At 46.0% G+C, this 18,642-nt stretch overlaps 1 protein-coding gene across 2 annotated transcripts in view; it reads right to left on the minus strand.

The window, feature by feature from the left end:
• The window catches only part of LOC140387047 (contactin-associated protein-like 5), a 1,703,123-nt gene that overhangs the window by 200,836 nt on the left and 1,483,645 nt on the right, over positions 1-18,642 (minus strand). For both annotated transcript variants that reach the window (XM_072470060.1, XM_072470068.1), the window contains one exon: positions 8,608-8,832. In XM_072470060.1, the coding sequence (XP_072326161.1) occupies positions 8,608-8,832 (225 nt within the window). The remainder of the gene's footprint in view (positions 1-8,607; positions 8,833-18,642) is intronic.

Raw genomic sequence — 18,642 nt, forward strand, 5'->3', positions numbered from 1 at the left:
ATAAGGGCGTGGAATGCCCTGCCTGCAACAGTAGTGGACTCGCCAACACTAAGGACATTCAAATGGTCATTGGATAGACATATGGACAATAAGCGAATAGTGTAGATGGGCTTTAGAGTGATTTCACAGGTCGGTGCAACATCGAGGGCCGAAGGGCCAGTACTGCGCTGTAATGTTCTATGTTCTATGCAGTACGATGTTGATGGAAGATTTATTTTCCAATATTAAGGCCAGAGAAATCTCAGAGGTGGCATTATTCGCTTGTAATTAACCCTAAACTGCAAAACAAGCACGTAAAGCACAGGGTTTAGCACAGGGCTAAATAGCTGGCTTTTAAAGCAGACCAAAGCATGCCAGCATCGCAGGTTCAATTCCCGTACCAGCCTCCCCGAACAGGCGCCGGAATGTGGCGACGAGGGGCTTTTCACAGTAACTTCATTTGAAGCCAACTTGTGACGATAAGGATTTTCATTTCATTTCATTCATAGGCAATTTTAACAGAGTCCATTCATTGTTGTCACTTCCCCCCCATCTCTCGATAATTTAATTTTCTTTTTAACTTGAGTTACTTTCCCCCCCTTGTCTACATCAAACCGACAGGCAGGGATTTTCCAGTCCCGCCCGAGGCAGGAATCGTCATGGGCTGGATGGAAAATGTGACAGACCAGTCAAAGGTTCGACGACTTCAGGCAGGAATTTCCCGTCCCTCGGTGTGGATGGGACGGGAAACTGTACAATTTCCAAAAACGTCATGCCGGATTTTCCCTGAAGGTTTGCTATCTGTCAGTTCAAATATAGGTCAGAAACCCACAGTCTATGGAAATAGTTACTCAAGGTGATTTTTCTCAGACACGACCAATTAATGTTGGAGGGTGGGCTTGCTGCCCAGTGAAGGTCAATGGGTGGGCTCTCGAAGGCTTTCCAGCTTGAAAGAAGCAGCAGGCTGGGCTGCCAGGTATGTAAGGGAAAAGGAGCTACAACATGGAGGCTTCCTCACTCCAACGTACTTCAAAAAAAGAAAATGGCTTTCGCAGCTGGGCCACCATAGCAGTCACTGTAATGGAAGAGGGTAAGGGGAGGGTAAATGCTGGGAGTGTGGGAATGGTGAGGTGTGGGGAGGGGCAGTAGGAAGCTCCATTGCTGGATGGGGCATGGCTGTTGCCACACTCAGGCAGGATCTAGGCCTGCTTAGAGCACTAGTCTCCCAAGTCTGCCACCCACGGGGAGGCCGTTTTTATGCAGTTAAACTGGACCCCACCACCTGCAGGGACCTGGAGGCCAACTGAATAATTCCCAGTAAACGTTTGTTCATAGGTCTTTGAAGGCCTCCAGTTGCATCAATTGACTACTCATCACTTGTGGGCTGATGCATGCTCCCTTCCCCCATTTGTGCCTTCAGAAAAAATGATCAGGAACATCTGGAGCTGGAGATGCGACACACACGATGACGGGGCTATTATCAGTGTTCACTCACATCCAGTCTTGGTCCAGTGAGGCCTACAATAAAGCCCATGTTATATCTTTAAAAATAAAATGTTATTCCTTGCTTTAAAGTAGGTTGTGACTGACTAAGATTGACAGAAAAGGCATAGCGTGCAATCGAACCAAATGGGAACTATGTCCCATAGCGTGCGCATTTAGCCGCGTGTTTCCCGATGCTCACAATGTAATGAAACACAACTCCGTTTGATACGGGGCCTCAGCTGGGAATGTACGGTCGAGGGCACACTTAGTCCTGTGTCCTGCACTGAGGAGCTCTGCTCGCCCGAACTCCACAGTGCAGGGGTAGATCGGGACGCCATTTAAAAATGCCGTCCTGATCTCTGGAGCCCCCTATGCAACCCCAAATACTCCCCCAAGCCCAACTCCCAAAACAGGAAATGCTAGCCTGGCACCCTGGCAGTGCCCCTGTCAGCTGCTTGTGCCAGCTGTGAACTTTGGCACTGCCAGGCTGGCACCCAGGTGGCACAGCAGTGTCAGGGTGCCACCCTGCCCAGAGGGAATGCACCTGGGGGCAGGCCTCCGATTCCCTGAGAGACCCCCATGAGTGCCGTTCTATCGGGTGCCCCTGTTTGTGGGGACCAGCACTAAACGGCGTTCACCAAGGTCTCAAGGCAAAGATCCCAACGCCTTGGTTACCTCAGGAAACCGCATATGAAAGTGTGAATAGCTGTCAATGGAAGGGTTTCACATTGTGACATCTCACAAGATCGCGTTAGATCTCGTGAGGCGTGCCGAGCTGGATGGATCTCGGCAGCGGGTTCGCCCCGCATTTACCGAGCATGTTGTGCTGCAGCGAGCTGCTTTTCAGGTGTCCAACTTGGTGCTTTTCCTTGAGTGTCCAACTCTGCACAAAGTAATCAACTGCATAAAGCACTCGGAGGGCCCTCTGCAGTACTGAGAAACATCCTGCTATCCAACGGCACTGCCGATTCTGTTGGCCTTGGGGAGATTCTCTCTGCTGAGGCTGCACTTAGAGGGATTCCCGCTGGCGAACTCCAGCCCATCAGCAGGAAAGTCTCCTCGCAGTAAGGGGCACCATTTTGTCCAGCAACCCCTACCTCCCACCCCCCACGTCCTCCCCGGCCTTTGTGACCCCCCTCACCTCTCCAACCTTGGGGAGGCCCCCAGGAACTCGCTCACTCCCTCCTCGACGTGGAAAGGCCCCTCCCAGCCCAACCCCTGGTGGTGCCAAACTGGCACCTGGACACCATGGGACTGACACCTTGACAGTGCCCCTGGCACCACGGCACTGCCTGGGTTGGGTGACACACCCAGGATGACAGGATGGCAGTGCCAAGGTGCGTGGGTACCACTGGGAGTGCCAGGATGCCACCCTGCCTTGTCTCTGATGACCTGGGGGTCTCCCATGGCTTGGGAGACCCCCTGGTTCCATTATGCCTGGCCCACGTTTGCGTGGACCAGTAATAAATGGTGCCCTGGCGAGGTTTCCCAGGTGTGGCCAGTGAGCTGTTAGGCTCATTTAAATATTCAGATCTAATCCAGATCACACTGAGCGGAGCGAGTCGGGTGACCCGCGATCGGCCTGGTGCTGGCGCGGTGCCCAGTCTGGGGCACGTGCGTCATTCACCCCTTGCGCCCAGATCCATGCCCGGCGCAACGGAATCACTGAATCGCACCCATTGTCTCCCGTGTTCTTTCCACCAAAATGAATCACTTCACTTTTGAATGAGGGTGTCTGTAATTGAGAAAACATGTTTTTTTTAAAAGGGCAAAGCTTTTTGTTTACTTGATTTGTGGAGAGAAATTTTTTTCATGATTATCATTGCCAATGGCTGGTGAAATATGATTTAGTAACTTTGCAAGGTTGTGGTGGGTTGGGGCATAGGTGCTTCAGGTTACAAGCATCTTAAGATTTCTATCTGAAAACTTAAAAGGATAGGTGTCCCTGATTCTTCTGCTTGCTTACCTTATCTTATCCTTGGCACGTGGAGCATGATAAGTAAGAATGAATGATTCTCACCATCTATACAAACAGAGTTATTATCTCTGAGTTGTTACCGGTGCCACGTGATAGTGAGACGAGGAATAGGGAGAGAGAGGAGTCGAACACGTGGCTACAGGGATGGTGCAGGAGGGAGGGTTTCAGATTTCTGGATAATTGGGGCTCATTCTGGGGTCGGTGGGACCTCTACAAACGGGATGGGCTACACCTGGACCAGAGGGGTACCAGTATCCTGGGGGGGAAATTTGCTAATGCTCTTCGGGAGGGTTTAAACTAGTTCAGCAGGGGCTTGGGAACATGAATTGTAGCTCCAGTATACAGGAGGTTGAGAGTATGAGGTTATGAGTAAGGTTTCAAGTTGCAGGAGTGTACCGGCAGGCAGGAAGGTGGTTTAAAGTGTGTCTTCTTCAATGCCAGGAGCATCCGGAATAAGGTGGGTGAACTTGCAGCATGGGTTGGTACCTGGGACTTCGATGTTGTGGCCATTTCGGAGACATGGATAGAGCAGGGACAGGAATGGTTGTTGCAGGTGCCGGGGTTTAGATATTTCAGTAAGCTCAGGGAAGGTGGTAAAAGAGGGGGAGGGATGGCATTGTTAGTCAAGGACAGTATCACGGTGGCAGAAATGACCTTTGATGAGGACTCCTCTACTGAGGTAGTATGGGCTGAGGTTAGAAACAGGAAAGGAGAGGTCACCCTGTTAGGGGTTTTCTATAGGCCTCCGAAAAGTTCCAGAGATATAGAGGAAAGGATTGCAAAGATGATTCTGGATAGGAGCGAAAGCAACAGAGTAGTTGTTATCGGGTCTTTAACTTTCCAAATATTGACTGGAAACGCTATAGTTCGAGTACTTTAGATGGGTCTGAAATGAAAATCGCTTATTGTCACAAGTAGGCTTCAAATGAAGTTACTGTGAAAAGCCCCTTGTCGCCACATTCCGGCGCCTGTTCGGGGAGGCTGGTACGGGAATTGAACCCGCGTTGCTGGCCTTGGTCTGCTTTACAAGCCAGCTGTTTATCCCACTGTGCTAAACCAGCCCCGAAAGCTGTTTTTGTCCAATGTGTGCAGGAGGGTTTCCTGACACAGTATGTAGATAGGCCAACGAGAGGCGAGGCCATATTGGATTTGGTACTGGGTAATGAACCAGGACAGGTGTTAGATTTGGAGGTAGGTGAGCACTTTGGTGATAGTGACCACAATTCAATTACGTTTACTTTAGTGATGGAAACGGATAGTTATATACCGCAGGGCAAGAGTTATATCTGGGAGAAAGGCAATTATGATGCGATGAGGCAAGACTTACGATGCATCGGATCGAGAGGAAAACTGCAGGGGATGGGCACAATGGAAATGTGGAGCTTGTTCAAGGAACAGCTACTGCGTGTCCTTGATAAGTATGTACCTGTCAGGCAGGGAGGAAGTGGTCGAGCAAGGGAACCGTGGTTTACTAAAGCAGTCAAAACACTTGTCAAGAGGATGAAGGAGGCTTATGTAAAGATGAGATATGAAGGTTCAGTTTGGGTGCTCGAGATTTACAAGTTAGCTAGGAAGAACCTAAAGAGAGAGCTAAGAAGAGCCAGGCGGGGACATGAGAAGTCTTTGGCAGGTCAGATAACCCGAAAGCTTTCTCTCGATATGTCAGGAATAAATGAATGACTAGGGTAAGAGTAGGGCCAGTCAAGGACAGTAGTGGGAAGTTGTGCTTGGAGTCCGAGGAGATAGGAGAGGTGCTACATGAATATTTTTCATCAGTATTCACACAGGAAAAAGACAATGTTGTCGAGGAGAATACTGAGATTCAGGCTACTAGACTAGAAGGGCTTGAGGTTCCTAAGGAGGAGGTGTTAACAATTCTGGAAAGTGTGAAAATAGATAAGTCCCCTGGGATTTATCCTAGGATTCTCTGGGAAGCTAGGGAGGAGATTGCTGAGCCGTTGGCTTTGATCTTTAAGTCATCTTTGTCTACAGGAATAGTGCCAGAAGACTGGAGGATAGCAAATGTTGTCCCCTTGTTCAAGAAGGGGAGTAGAGACAACCCCGGTAACTATAGACCAGTGAACCTTACTTCTGTTGTGGGCAAAATCTTTGAAAGGTTTATAAGAGATAGGATGTATAATCATCTGGAAAGTAATAATTTGATTAAAGATAGTCAACACGTTTTTGTGATGGGTAGGTCGTGCCTCACAAACCTTATTAAGTTCTTTGAGAAGGTGACTAAACAGGTGGATGAGGGTAAAGCAGTTGATGTGGTGTATATGGATTTCAGCAAAACGTTTGATAAGTTTCCCCACGGTAGGCTACTGCAGAAAATACGGAGGCATGGGATTCAGCGTGATTTAGCAGTTTAGATCAGAAATTGGCTAGCTGGAAGAAGACAAAAGGTGGTGGTTGATGGGAAATGTTCAGACTGGAGTCCAGTTACTAGTGGTGTACCACAAGGATCTCTTTTGGGGCCACTGCTGTTTGTCATTTTTATAAATGACCTGGAGGAGGGCGTAGAAGGATGGGTGAGTAAATGTGCAGATGACACTAAAGTCAGTAGAGTTGTGGACAGTGTGGAAAGATGTTACAAGTTACAGAGGGACATAGATAAGCTGCAGCGCTGGGCTGAGAGGTGGCAAATGAAGTTTAATGCAGAAAAGTGTGAGGTGATTCATTTTGGAAGGAATAACTGGAACACAGAATAACTGGGCTCATGGTAAGATTCTTGGCAGTGTGGATGAGCAGTGAGACCTCGGTGTCCATGTACATAGATCCCTGAAAGTTGCCACCCAGGTTGAGAGGGTTGTTAAGAAGGCGTACGATGTGTTAGCTTTTATTGGTAAAGGGATTGGGTTTCGGAGCCATGAGGTCATGTTGCAGCTGTACAAAACTCTGGTGCGGCCGCATTTGGAGTATTGCGTGCAATTCTGGTCGCCGCATTATAGGAAGGATGTGGAAGCATTGGAAAGGGTGCAGAGGAGATTTACCAGAATGTTGCCTGGTATGGAGGGAAGATCTTATGAGGAAAGGCTGAGGGACTTGAGGCTGTTTTCGTTGGAGAGAAGAAGGTTAAGAGGTGACTTCATTGAGGCATGCAAGATGATCAGAGGATTGGATAGGGTGGACAGTGAGAGCCTTTTTCCTCGGATGGTGATGTATAGCACGAGGGGACATAGCTTTAAATTGAGGGGAGATAGATATAAGACAGATGTCAGAGGTAGGTTCTTTACTCAGAGAGTAGTAAGGGCATGGAATGCCCTGCCTGCAACAGTAGTGGACTCGCCAACACCAAGGGCATTCAAATGGCCATTGGATAGACATATGGACGATAAGGGAATAGTGTAGATGGGCTTTAGAGTGGTTTCACAGGTCGGCGCAACATCGAGGGCCGAAGGGCCTACACTGCGCTGTTATGTTCTATGTTCTATACTACTTCAGAGAACTGAATGCTAAATATAAAAATGTCACAAAAGCATTAATTGCCGCCACAAGTTATACAGCAGAGAAAGGCATGTGAGAGAGGAAAACAGACTTACGAGTGAATTTTAATTGCTGCTAATGAGAAAAGTAGGTATTATTTATAACGATCAGGTTATATCCTGCCTATTGACTGTTGATTATCATTTAGTGGTTCTGTGGTGAGGATATGATGCTTCAGTGCAGGCACTGGCTAAACCTCAGAATGGAAAATAGATTAAAACTATTCCAATTAGATTTGCAGTTCCCTATATTGTATAATGGGACTGATTACATGGCAGTTTGTGGTCAGTTGACAATTGCCAATTACTCTTGTTTTGGGCTGTCATTTGATTGAGGATCACAGATTACCCAAATGGAAGTTGAAGTTGTTAAAGCCGTATACAGTGTTAATTCATAGAATAGAATCATAGAATTTACAGTGCAGAAGGAGGCCTTTCGGTCCATCGAGTCTGCACCGGCCCTTGGAAAGAGCACCCTACTCAAGCCCATACCTCCACCCTACCGCCGTAACCCAGTAACCCCACTTAACCTTTTTGGACACTTAGGGCAATTTAGCGTGGCCAATACAACCAGTAACAGCTGAGAATGGCTTCTCAGTCCCGGATCAGATGGACAGTCTGATCTTTGTTGACTGCAGCATCCGCCATCTCTGAAACTGCCTGGGGTGTTCAGCCGAAGCTAGCATGGATCCACCTCGAAGTTGTGTTGGCCAACATGATAAGCTAAATCTAGCAAGCAACCTGTGGAGCATACCCAATCTGCCCGCCCGCCTGTCTCAACTGTCTGTTTTTACACCTTATATTAGGGGTTGACGGATAGCCTTCGTTCATTTAATTACCTTTGTTCGTAAGTAGATGGTCGTGACAGACCCCCCTGCACTTTGGCTCTGTTCTACTGCAATCATCTTTGCTTATGTCTTGAAAGGATACCCTCTGGCCCTCATCAAGACAACATGCTTAGACACACAGACAATAACTCCTTTTCACAATGTCGTACGAAAGCCGCCATAGTCCAAGAGGACCATAGGCTGCTCTCCCCTTTTGAGAGAGAGCTGACTGTTGGTGCGTTAACCTGAGGGTCACCACACCTCAAGCGAGAGGTAAGGTTGAACAAGGATGGACAACCTCATGGATAACTTCGGCCGGTACAGGAATTGAACCCGTGGTGTTGGCATCACTCCATATCACAAACAAGCCGTCCAGCCAACTGAGCTAACTGACCCCCATCAAATTCATACCCGAGACTTTGTGTGGCGCAATGCTGATTGTAGCCTTACAAGAATTAACTTCATAAATACTTGAATATTGCTGAAAAGAGAGACATGTTGCCAAGAATGGCAACCAAATTTGTAACCAATCAGCACCCTTTGCAGTATAAATTGTTGTGATCATTTAAAATTTGACATTCTTGCATTTGTCGTGATCATGGGAACATGTGAAATGAAAATGAAAATCGCTTATTGTCACAAGTGGGCTATAAATGAAGTTACTGTGAAAAGCCCCTCGTCGCCACATTCCAGGAATTGAACCATGTTGCTGGCCTGCCTTGGTCTGCTTTCAAAGCCAGCAATTTAGCCCTGTGCTAAACCAGCCCCGGTTAATGTCCCTCTTTTCAGAAATATTCAAGTTCTGTACCCCCCCAAGTAACTATAAAAATGCACGCATTTTGTTTCAACTTACCATTTTGGAGCAGTATCACGGCTAAGTACTCCTCATGGTAGCTGTCCACGTACAGGAGGATGCTGGGGGCACGTGTTGTCTGGAAGCTGAAAGCAGTGTTCTCCGTCGAAATCGTCCTGTCCATGTAGATAGCAGATAAATGCGCACTTAGATTCTTCGCAATCCCATAAAACTCCTGGAAGTTGTAGATGAGGGATGTCCCGATCTCAAAAAAGGCAGAAACTTCTGTAAAGAAAGAGGTGGTGTAGTGTAAATAGGAATGTGCAGCAATTTAATTATCTACTCTCACCTGAAAATAATGCAACAACTTTATTCCGAGTGAGGAAAATATCCCTGTCGGAAACTGATGGCCTGTCATTAAATTTGAGTCTTAAAGTGTGAAAATAACATAACTGGTGAGCATCATAGCTATCAGTGAAACAAGGGCTCTTGTTTGGCCTTGTTCCACACGATAACCAATCACTATTTGTCGATGTACCATTGTCAATGTTCTTTGTTGATTATTCTTTTGCCTACTGTGTACGTACTGTGCACGTTCTCTCGGTCGCAGAAAAATACTTTTCACTGTACTTCGGTACATGCGACAATAAATATCAATCAATCAATAGACTGCCTTTTGATATCGTTTGAGGGTAGCGTATTTAAGTCACTAGACTCGAAATCCAAAGAGCTAGATTTTTAACCCAGAGAATTTGGCTTAGATTTCAGTAGTAGCAGTAGTACAATTGACCCCATAAAGCTGATAGATTGCTGTTAAAAATCCAGATGGTTCACTGATGTTATTTTACAGGGAAATCTGCTGCCCTTATCCTGTCTGACCTCCACGTGACTCCAATTCTGCACCAGTTTGATTGACTCTTACCAACTCTCCAAAGTGCCCGGGCAAATCACACAGCTGCTTAAGAAGAAGGTGTCACAATTTCTAAGGGCAACTGGGGATGGGCAAAAAATGCCCATCTTGCCAGCAATGCCCACACCCGAAGAACTGATTTTTAAAAAATGACAGAGATACTTTTATCTGTTCTTGTTTTCAAATTATGTTTCCTCCATAGATAGCCTGCCACATGTTTGTCCGTTAGTTAAAGAGCAAAAGGTGATTGCTTCTTTAACCGTACAGGTTTATTTTTTCTTCTTGTGTAGTGCAGGAAAGACTCTCTGGCGGTGGATGCATCAGCCTTGCCTCCCTATTGACCACTGACAACCACCCACATTACTGTGGATTACTGTTTAGCACACTGAGCTAAATCGCTGGCTTTAAGAGCAGACCGAGGCAGGCTAGCAACACGGTTCAAGTCCCGTAACAGCCTCCCTGAACAGGCGCTGGAATGTGGCGATTAGGGGCTTTTCACAGTAACTTCATTGAAGCCTACTTGTGACAATAAGCGATTTTCATTTTCATTTCATTCACCTGCAGTCAAATGTGGGCCAGACTGGGATGACAAATTTCCTTCCTTGAAAGAAATTATTTACAGCAATCAATCAAAATTTCATTTCCAGGTTTTTAAAAATTGAAGTTAAAATCCGTCAGTTGTCATGTTAGTGATTTTAAAACGTGTCCCCAGAACATTGGCCTGGAGCACTCGACCAATGACATTACCACTGTGCCACCATCTCCCCCCCCCAACAGCTATTAGGCTGTTCCTTCAATCTTAGAAGAATAGGAACAACAGTAGATCATTCAATCCCTTGAGCCCGTCCTGCCACTCAATTAGATCATGGCTGACACACCTCAACTCCATTTATCTGCCTTTGATCAATGCCCCTTCATTCCCTGGCCGAATAAATGTCTGCTGATTTCAGCCTTGTGTCTCTTAATTGACCTTGGGGGGAAGAGAGTTCCTGATTTCTGCCACACTCTGTGTGCAAAGGCGCTTCCTGATCTCATCACAGCATCGCTGGGCTGAAGATTGAGCTGCCTTGTTTGTGATTTTCTCCCACCAGTGGAAATAGATTGGCTATGTCTGCTCTATTGAATCCATTTATCACTTAAAAAAGCACCATCAGAATTAGAAGATGAGAGAGAACTGTGTAACTTTCTTGAGACTGATTCAGTCTCTGGGACCTGCACCGCCTCCCTGGGACATTGTGATGAATGACGCCATGAGTTACCTTGAGGCACAACTTGCTACTTCGGACAACTGTAAGTTAGATTCGAAATAGAAAGTGACGATTTTCAATTTCTGTATTTTGATGATTTTGGATTTGATCATAGATATTAGAAAAAGATGCTGTTTCAAAGGGAAACATAAATTGTTACAGTTGTTTGCTGATATTATTTGATCTTGGTCTTCAGAAACGATCAGTTTGCTACAAGATGTTACTGCAGTTCCCACACTTAAAACATCCGTGTTTAAAACGGGCATTCACATTTAATGGAAGAAAAGGGATGACCATTACCCATCAGTCCTGTCTTTTGAGCAAGAGAGTTTCAGAGACGTATGACCCTCTGAGAGGAAAGATTAACGTATAACCGATTTCTGGTCTCCCTCTGAATTCTTCCCTCTCACCCCTCCTTCCACAACCTGCCCGCTACTGAACCCACCAGTGGCGTCAAGGGAGAATTTTGCCCCTCGTGTAGAGAGCCAGTCATTATCACTATTAATAGTCTTACCTCTGAGTCAGAAGGTTGGAGGTACAAGTCACCATCCAGCTCTTGGGCACAAAAATAAAAAGGTTGATACGACAGTGCAATACTGATGGACTGAGAAAATTCAGAAGTGCTGACTTTTGTCAGCGATTTTAAATTATCCACTTGAGTTTTGAAGAGTAAGAGGTAACTTAATCGAAACCTTTAAGATCCTGCGAGGTATTGACAGGGTGGATGCAGAGAGGATGTTTCCTCTAGTTGGAGAAACTAGAACCAGGGAGGTCACTGTTTAAAAATAAGGTATTGTTCATTTAAGAAGGATGTGGAGATGCCGGTGTTGGACTGGGGTGAGCACAGTAAGAAGTCTTACAACACCAGGTTAAAGTCCAACAGGTTTGTTTCAACTTTCTCATCTGTTTGGCGGTGTTCCGCAGGTGGTCTGCTGTGTTCTGAGCGCAAGTTGAGAATATGGCCTCTATCTTGGTTTCCAGGTTGCGTCGTCTGCTGTAGAGCTGGCGTACGAGGTGGTTCAGGAGTGTGAGAGAGGTTCGATGGCAGAGTCTCTCAGCGTAGTCTATTGTAGGTTGACTTGAGTGGGTTTGTGATCTGTAGCCCTTTCGGGATCTTGTCTGCTTTCTTGCAACTTTGTAGAAACTTAATGTCAGTGTCTATATGCGCGATCTTCCTGGAGATCCTCTCCACTTTGAGCCGGCAGTTTGCGGTGTCGATGGTAGCCATGATGTGGAGATGCCGGCGTTGGACTGGGGTGAGCACAGTAAGAAGTCTTACAACACCAGGTTAAAGTCCAACAGTTTGTTTCAAACACTAGCTTTCGGAGCACTGCTCCTTCCTCGGGTGAATGTAGAGGTAGATTCCAGAAACATATATATAGACAAAGTCAAAGATGCAAGACAATGCTTAGAATGCGAGCATTTGCAGTTAATTAAGTGTTTACAGATCCAGAGATAGGGGTAACCCCAGGTTAAAGAGGTGTGAATTGTCTCAAGCCAGGACAGTTGGTAGGATTTCGCAAGCCCAGGCTAGATGGTGGGGGATGAATGTAATGCGACATGAATCCCAGGTCCCGGTTGAGGCCGCACTCATGTGTGCGGAACTTGACTATAAGTTCCTGCTCGGCGATTCTGCGTTGTCGCGCGTCCTGAAGGCCGCTTTGGAGAACGCTTACCCGGAGATCAGAGGCTGAATGCCCTTGACTGCTGAAGTGTTCCCCGACTGAAAGGGAACATTCCTGCCTGCGATTGTCGCCCGATGTCCGTTCATTCATGTCGCAGCATCTGCATGGTCTCGCCTAGTGTTGTAAGATTTAAGAAGGAGATGAGGAGAAATCTTTTCTCTCAGACGATCATGAGTCCTAGAAACTCTCTTTCTCAAAAGGCAGTGGAAGCAGAATCTCTGAATATTTTTAAGGTTGAGATGGATAGCTTCTTGATTAATAATGGGGTGAAAGGTTATCAGGGGTGGGTCGGAATGTGGGGTTGAAGTTACAACTTCTGAACTGGAAATGCATCGATGCAGTCACACTGGGGAGAGGCCATTCACCTACTCCACCTGTGGGAAGGGATTCTCTCAGTCATCCAGCCTGCTGACACACCAGTATGTTCACACCGATCAGACACCTTCCAAATGTTCTGACTGTGAGAAGAAAAGTATCTGTTAAGACACCGACGCATTCACAGTGAGGAGAAGGGCAGCAAGGTAGCATGGTGGTTAGCACAATTGCACAGCTCCAGGGTCACAGGTTCGATTCCTGGCTTGGGTCACTGTCTGTGCGGAGTCTGCACGTTCTCCCCGTGTGTGCGTGGGTTTCCTCCGGGTGCTCCGGTTTCCTCCCACAGTCCAAAGATGTGCAGGTTAGGTGGATTGGCCATGATAAATTGCCCTTGGTGCCAAGGTTGCTCTTGGTGTTGGGTGGGGTTGCTGGGTTATGGGGATAGGGTGGAGGTGTGGGCTTGGGTAGGGTGCTCTTTCGGAGAGCCGGTGCAGACTCGATGGGCCGAATGGCCTCCTTCTTCACTGTAAATTCTATGATTCTATGATATGATACAATCTGATCAACCATGATCGTACTGAATGGCGGAGCAGGCTCAAATAACGGAGCAGGCTCGAAGGCCGAGTGGCCTACTCCTGCTCCAAATTTATATGTTCATGAACTGAGGCCTGGACTATTCCCTTAGTTGAACATAAAAGATGGCGTGGTACTATTTCAAAGAAGACTCCTCCCATGAGACCCGGTCAGAATTTAGCCCTTTACGTCCATGACAAAAGCAGATTATCTAGTCATTATCACATTGCTATATGTGGGAGCTTGCTGTGTACAAACTGGCTGCCGCATTTCCAATATCGCAACAGTGTCAGTTGCACCAGCTCAACCTTCTAAAAATCACAGCAGCAAATGGTCGGCCAAAAAGACCTGCACAAGTCAACAAATGGTCCAGGGCAAACTTTATGCATCTGGGACTAAGTCCCCTGGTGGGGGTGGGAACAGGGAGTGTTTCCTGCTGCAAAGGCCAGCAGGAAACCATGCCATACCTTTGAGCCCCGACCAAATTGATAATGCGGCAGGGTGGGCAAAATACTATGAGTCCCCCGCCATCATACCTGGGTGGCATATTGAAAAAGTGCCCAACATCACTGGCCCACCTTCAAGGCTGGAAGATGGACATTGTGAAAAATAATGTATCTCCAGGAACAATCTTGAGTCTGGAACATGGATTTCCTCAATGAGACTGAATCGGGAAGGTCCATCTATAGTTGCTCCCCCCACTAAATTAGATTCACGTCTGTCTCCAGCAGGTGGGCACCAGCGGAATGTCTGTGGGGGATTCGTGCCAATGTATAACCAATTTTTGGACTGCCTCTGAATTCTTCCCCCCCTCCTCCAAAACCTGCCCGCCACTGAACCCACCGGTGGCACCATGGGAGACTACTGCCTCTCGTGTAGAGAGCAGTCATTATCACTATTATGATCCGGGACAAGAACCCAATACTGGACGGAAACCCCAATATTTTATTTTAATTTTGTAAGACTGTGAGGAAAGGATACCTCGCTCCAGGAGTGATTACACGCAAAATAGGATTATGGTATATTAAAAAAAACTTTATTACTAACACAGGATTAAAATATCTTTAACATCATACAAGAAAATAGCTTACAATTAACCCTTAAACAATCCTAATAAATACAGTGACACAATAGTCTTTAACCTCTCTCTAAATGTTGGAAAGACCAAGGAACTGGTCATCGACTTCAGGAAGCGTAGCACGACACACACTCCCGTCTGCATCAATAGTTCTGAAAGTGGAGATGGTCGATAGCTTTAAGTTCCTGGGGGTCACCATCACCTAGTCCACTCACGTTGATGCAACAGTCAAGAAAGCCCAACAACGTCTCTACTTCCTACGGAAGCTAAAGAAATTTGGCATATCTGCATCGATTCTCACAAACTTCGACAGAAGTGCAATAGAGAGCATCCTATCCGGCTGCACCACAGCCTGGTATGGCAACTGCTCGGTCCAAGAACGCAAGAAAATGCAGAGTGTAGTGAACTCAGCCCAATGCATCACACAAGCTTGCCACCCTCACATTGATTCTGTATACACCTCCCGCTGCCTCAGGAAGGCAGACAGCATTATCATAGACCCCTCCCACCCAGGCATTGCCTTCTTCCAGACCCTTCCATCAGGCAGAAAGTACAGAAGTCTGAAAAGTTGCACACCCAGACATAGGAACAGCTTCTTCCCCACAGCTACAAGACTCCTCAACGACTCCCCCTCGGACTGATCTGTTCCCTGTAAGAACACTATTCATGACGCCCTATTCTGCTCTTGCTCATGTATTTGCTTTGTTTGGCCCCTTGTTCCGCACTATAACCAATCACTGTTTGTCGATGTACCATTTGTCAATGTTCTCTGTTGATTATTCTTTTGTCTACTATTTACGTACTGTGTACGTTACCTCGGCTGCAGAAAAATAATTTTCACTGTACTTCGGTACATGTGATAATAAATCAAATCAAATCAAATCAAACTGATATCTTTACTTCTACTCAATCAACAGAACCATCTCAGATCTGAATCAATTTTTTAATACAATTGGTAGACCAAGATATAGTTGCTTAAGAGATGTTCTTTGAGACTCTTCTAAGACATAGACCTGAATCCTGTCAGAACCATGCAGAAACTCTGGTTGGATTTCTTCAGAAGCTGCTTCTTGGCTTATTTCATATTACCTTCCAGTCGCACAATTCTGAACTGGTTGGAAAGAAACCGCTAATCTGTCTATAGACATATATTTAACTGAACTGCAAAGAGAGCAGACGCTTGACTTCTGCTCACATCCCAATCTAAAATCAAACTGCCAGCTTTTCTGCAAAATGCCTTGTACTCTAGCTCCTCCCATTACTTACTTTATCTTACCAAGATGAAATAGTAAGGTCTCTAAATTAAATACTGCACAGGAAACCCGCTTAATCCAAACAAAACTCCATTAGCCCAAGCTTTTATGATGCTTTAATTGCACCTCTGGCTCCCAAAATCTTTCAAACCTGGATTCTTTGATAACACTACTACAGCATTCGCACACACACACTAACCCAGGCTTTTCACCATTACAAACCAAATATATATAATATAATACATCTAAAATTCCTTCATTTATCACATCACCATGTCGTGTGCTGCAGTGAGACTTTAACTGTGTAGCAGTGACACATAAGAGTGCCAGGGAAATTCCATCAGCCACATTCCTCTGGATTCAATGGGAAGACTGTGAAACAAATGTTAGCATGTTTATTGAAGATGCATTCCCAAGCATTCAAGTACAGCTCCTCAAAAATCAACTTTAATGGATTGATCACTGTGTCGAGGTGGCCAAAAGCCATCTCCTCCACCAGGTCATATTTTCTCAACTCTTAAGTGACCCACTTCCCATGGGAAGATGAAGAAAATGCTTCAAATACACCCTGAAGCTTTCCTAGAAGTGCGACAACATTGACATTAATGAATGTGACGAGCTTGCCACTGATCATTCAAAATGGCAGCAACCTGTCTATCTAGCTGCATCGTGGTCTGAGTCACGGTGTCTTAATGATGAGACAGAGTGACGGCAGAGAAGGAATGATACGGAAGAAAATCCTGCACTCAGAATCCCATTAACTTGTGGGTCGTCCAACTGCCCAAAAATAGGTGTGGGTCAAGAATTGACCTTTTCACATGATGATCCATAGCAGAAATCTGCAACTCTGGGTAGACTTTATCCTCATATTGGAGGGAGGGGGCAGGGAAGATTGCCAACGATGCCTACACTTGAAAAATACTTCACTGGTTTAATGTGGAGTGCCCTGAGCTTGTGAAAGGTAGTAAAGGTAGTATATAAATATAAGCCTTTCTGTTCTTTTTTATTTGCAATAAGAGCAAGTTCCGAAGTTGCCTATTATAGGGTCTTAAGTGCTCCATGTATTTTGGCAGAACCAGCTGTGCTTAATTGCTCTTTGAGGTTTACTGAACGGCAAAATTAAATCATCACTCCCAGATTGTAGTATTTGCTGCATAATGCGCTCAATTCTAAATCAGCAATATGCTGTCACTTTAATTTTGTTGTCTGCTAATAAGCATTTGACAGCGGCTTTTGAGTCAAAACTGAGAGCTCTGGCAGCTGTGCCAGTATTGGGTTCGAGGCATAAAATGTTGCTCAGGCCAAGGTTGTAATTGTGCGTATTTGAATTTAATTTGCACCTAAGTGCCTGCCCTCAGATAATAGTCTTCCAAAGTTTTGATTTTTGACCAATCTTTTTCATTGTCCTGGGATGACAGGTGTGACTGTCTATTAGATCCATACAAAAAAGGATAATGTTGTATATTGATGTTATAAAGAGGCTACAGATCAGAGGGCTACACTTTCACTTACACAACAGCCTGCGTTTACATCGCCTCTTCAATGCACTAAATTATCTCAAAGGAACTTCACAGAGGAGCCTTATCAAATCAGATTTGACATGAACTTTAAAAGGGAATATTAGCGCGGGAACCTCAACCATTGGCTATGAGGATATGTTTTTAGCAGCATCTCAAAGGAGAAAGTAGAGGTGGAACAGCGTAGTGAGGGCTTAGGCAGCTGGAGGTACAAACTCTAGTGGTGGAGAGCTGAAAATCAGGGAAGAGCAAGAGGCCAAAATTGGAGGAACGCTAATATCTCAGAGGGCTGTAGGGCTGGAAGAGTATATGGAGCTGGGGGAACAGTGAGATCAGTGAGGCCACAGGCTGTATCAGAAGAGATCTCCGAAAAAAGAACTCAATTCACTAGCTTGAGAGGGTATTGATCTAGTTGTGCCCATCAAGAATCTCTGAACCATGCAGTGCTCTGTTACTGACTACATGGCCTTGATATTATGGTGCCCAAATTCGGTGAAGCCGGTTCCCGCGCCCACCCAAGATCAAATTGTCGATGCAATTTTATGCTGGGTGACCAATTAACGGTGCTCTGTGAAAGGCTGAGCACTGGCTGGGAGGGCAGGCGCTGAGAAATGCGAGGGTGCAGGCTGGTGGTTCCAATGGGCTCCCTCAGGGGGACAGCCACAAGTGATTGTGCCACACACAGACCACAGTCCCTGACACGTTTGTGAATTTTATTTTAGCCGTGACCTTTCATCCCGCATGAGATCGAGGCTGTAGCTTAACGGTAAAGGCTGCCTGGCCAATTGGCCCACCCGCCAACCCCAACGGCAGACGGGCAACCTAAAATCCAGGACAATTTATGATTCGCTATTTAAATTGGCTTCTCGATTTACGGCAGACACGCATCTGGCTGGCACACGTGCCCGCTGACCAAAATATCACGGGTGGGCACGATGACGTCTTTATTCATGATTTTATGTGCTTTTGGTCAGGCACATGTCTAACATAAAATTCTGGCCCGTGTTATGCTCATCAAGAACCTTTGCAACATGTACTGCTCTGTCACTGACTGTTAGCTGCTCCTTCACCTCATTCATTGTGTCTGAAATGATATGTAGACAGACATGTAACTAAGGGGTTAATCACAACACCCAGCTGTGACATAACCACAGCTTAGATACAGCTTGTACAGTTAGTAATTCTTACTTTGTTGCTAGAGTTAGATCAGCAGTGTCGAACTCATTTATTAGTTTTGTCATTACTTAATAAATTCTTTCAGTTTACTTCGAAGATTTGAGTGTTCTTCAACATCGTCTCCAGTTATTAACGACATATAATAGTTAATTATATATACATATATTACTTTCGGGCAGCACGGTAGCATTGTGGATAGCACAATTGCTTCACAGCTCCAGGGTCCCAGGTTCGATTCCCTGCTGGGTCACTGTCTGGGCGGAGTTATCCTCCCCGTGTGTGCGTGGGTTTCCTCCGGGTGCTCCGGTTTCCTCCCACAGTCCAAAGATGTGCCGGTTAGG

The sequence above is a fragment of the Scyliorhinus torazame genome, chromosome 2 (genome assembly GCF_047496885.1).
Source record: "Scyliorhinus torazame isolate Kashiwa2021f chromosome 2, sScyTor2.1, whole genome shotgun sequence".
Taxonomy (NCBI): Eukaryota; Metazoa; Chordata; class Chondrichthyes; order Carcharhiniformes; family Scyliorhinidae; genus Scyliorhinus; species Scyliorhinus torazame.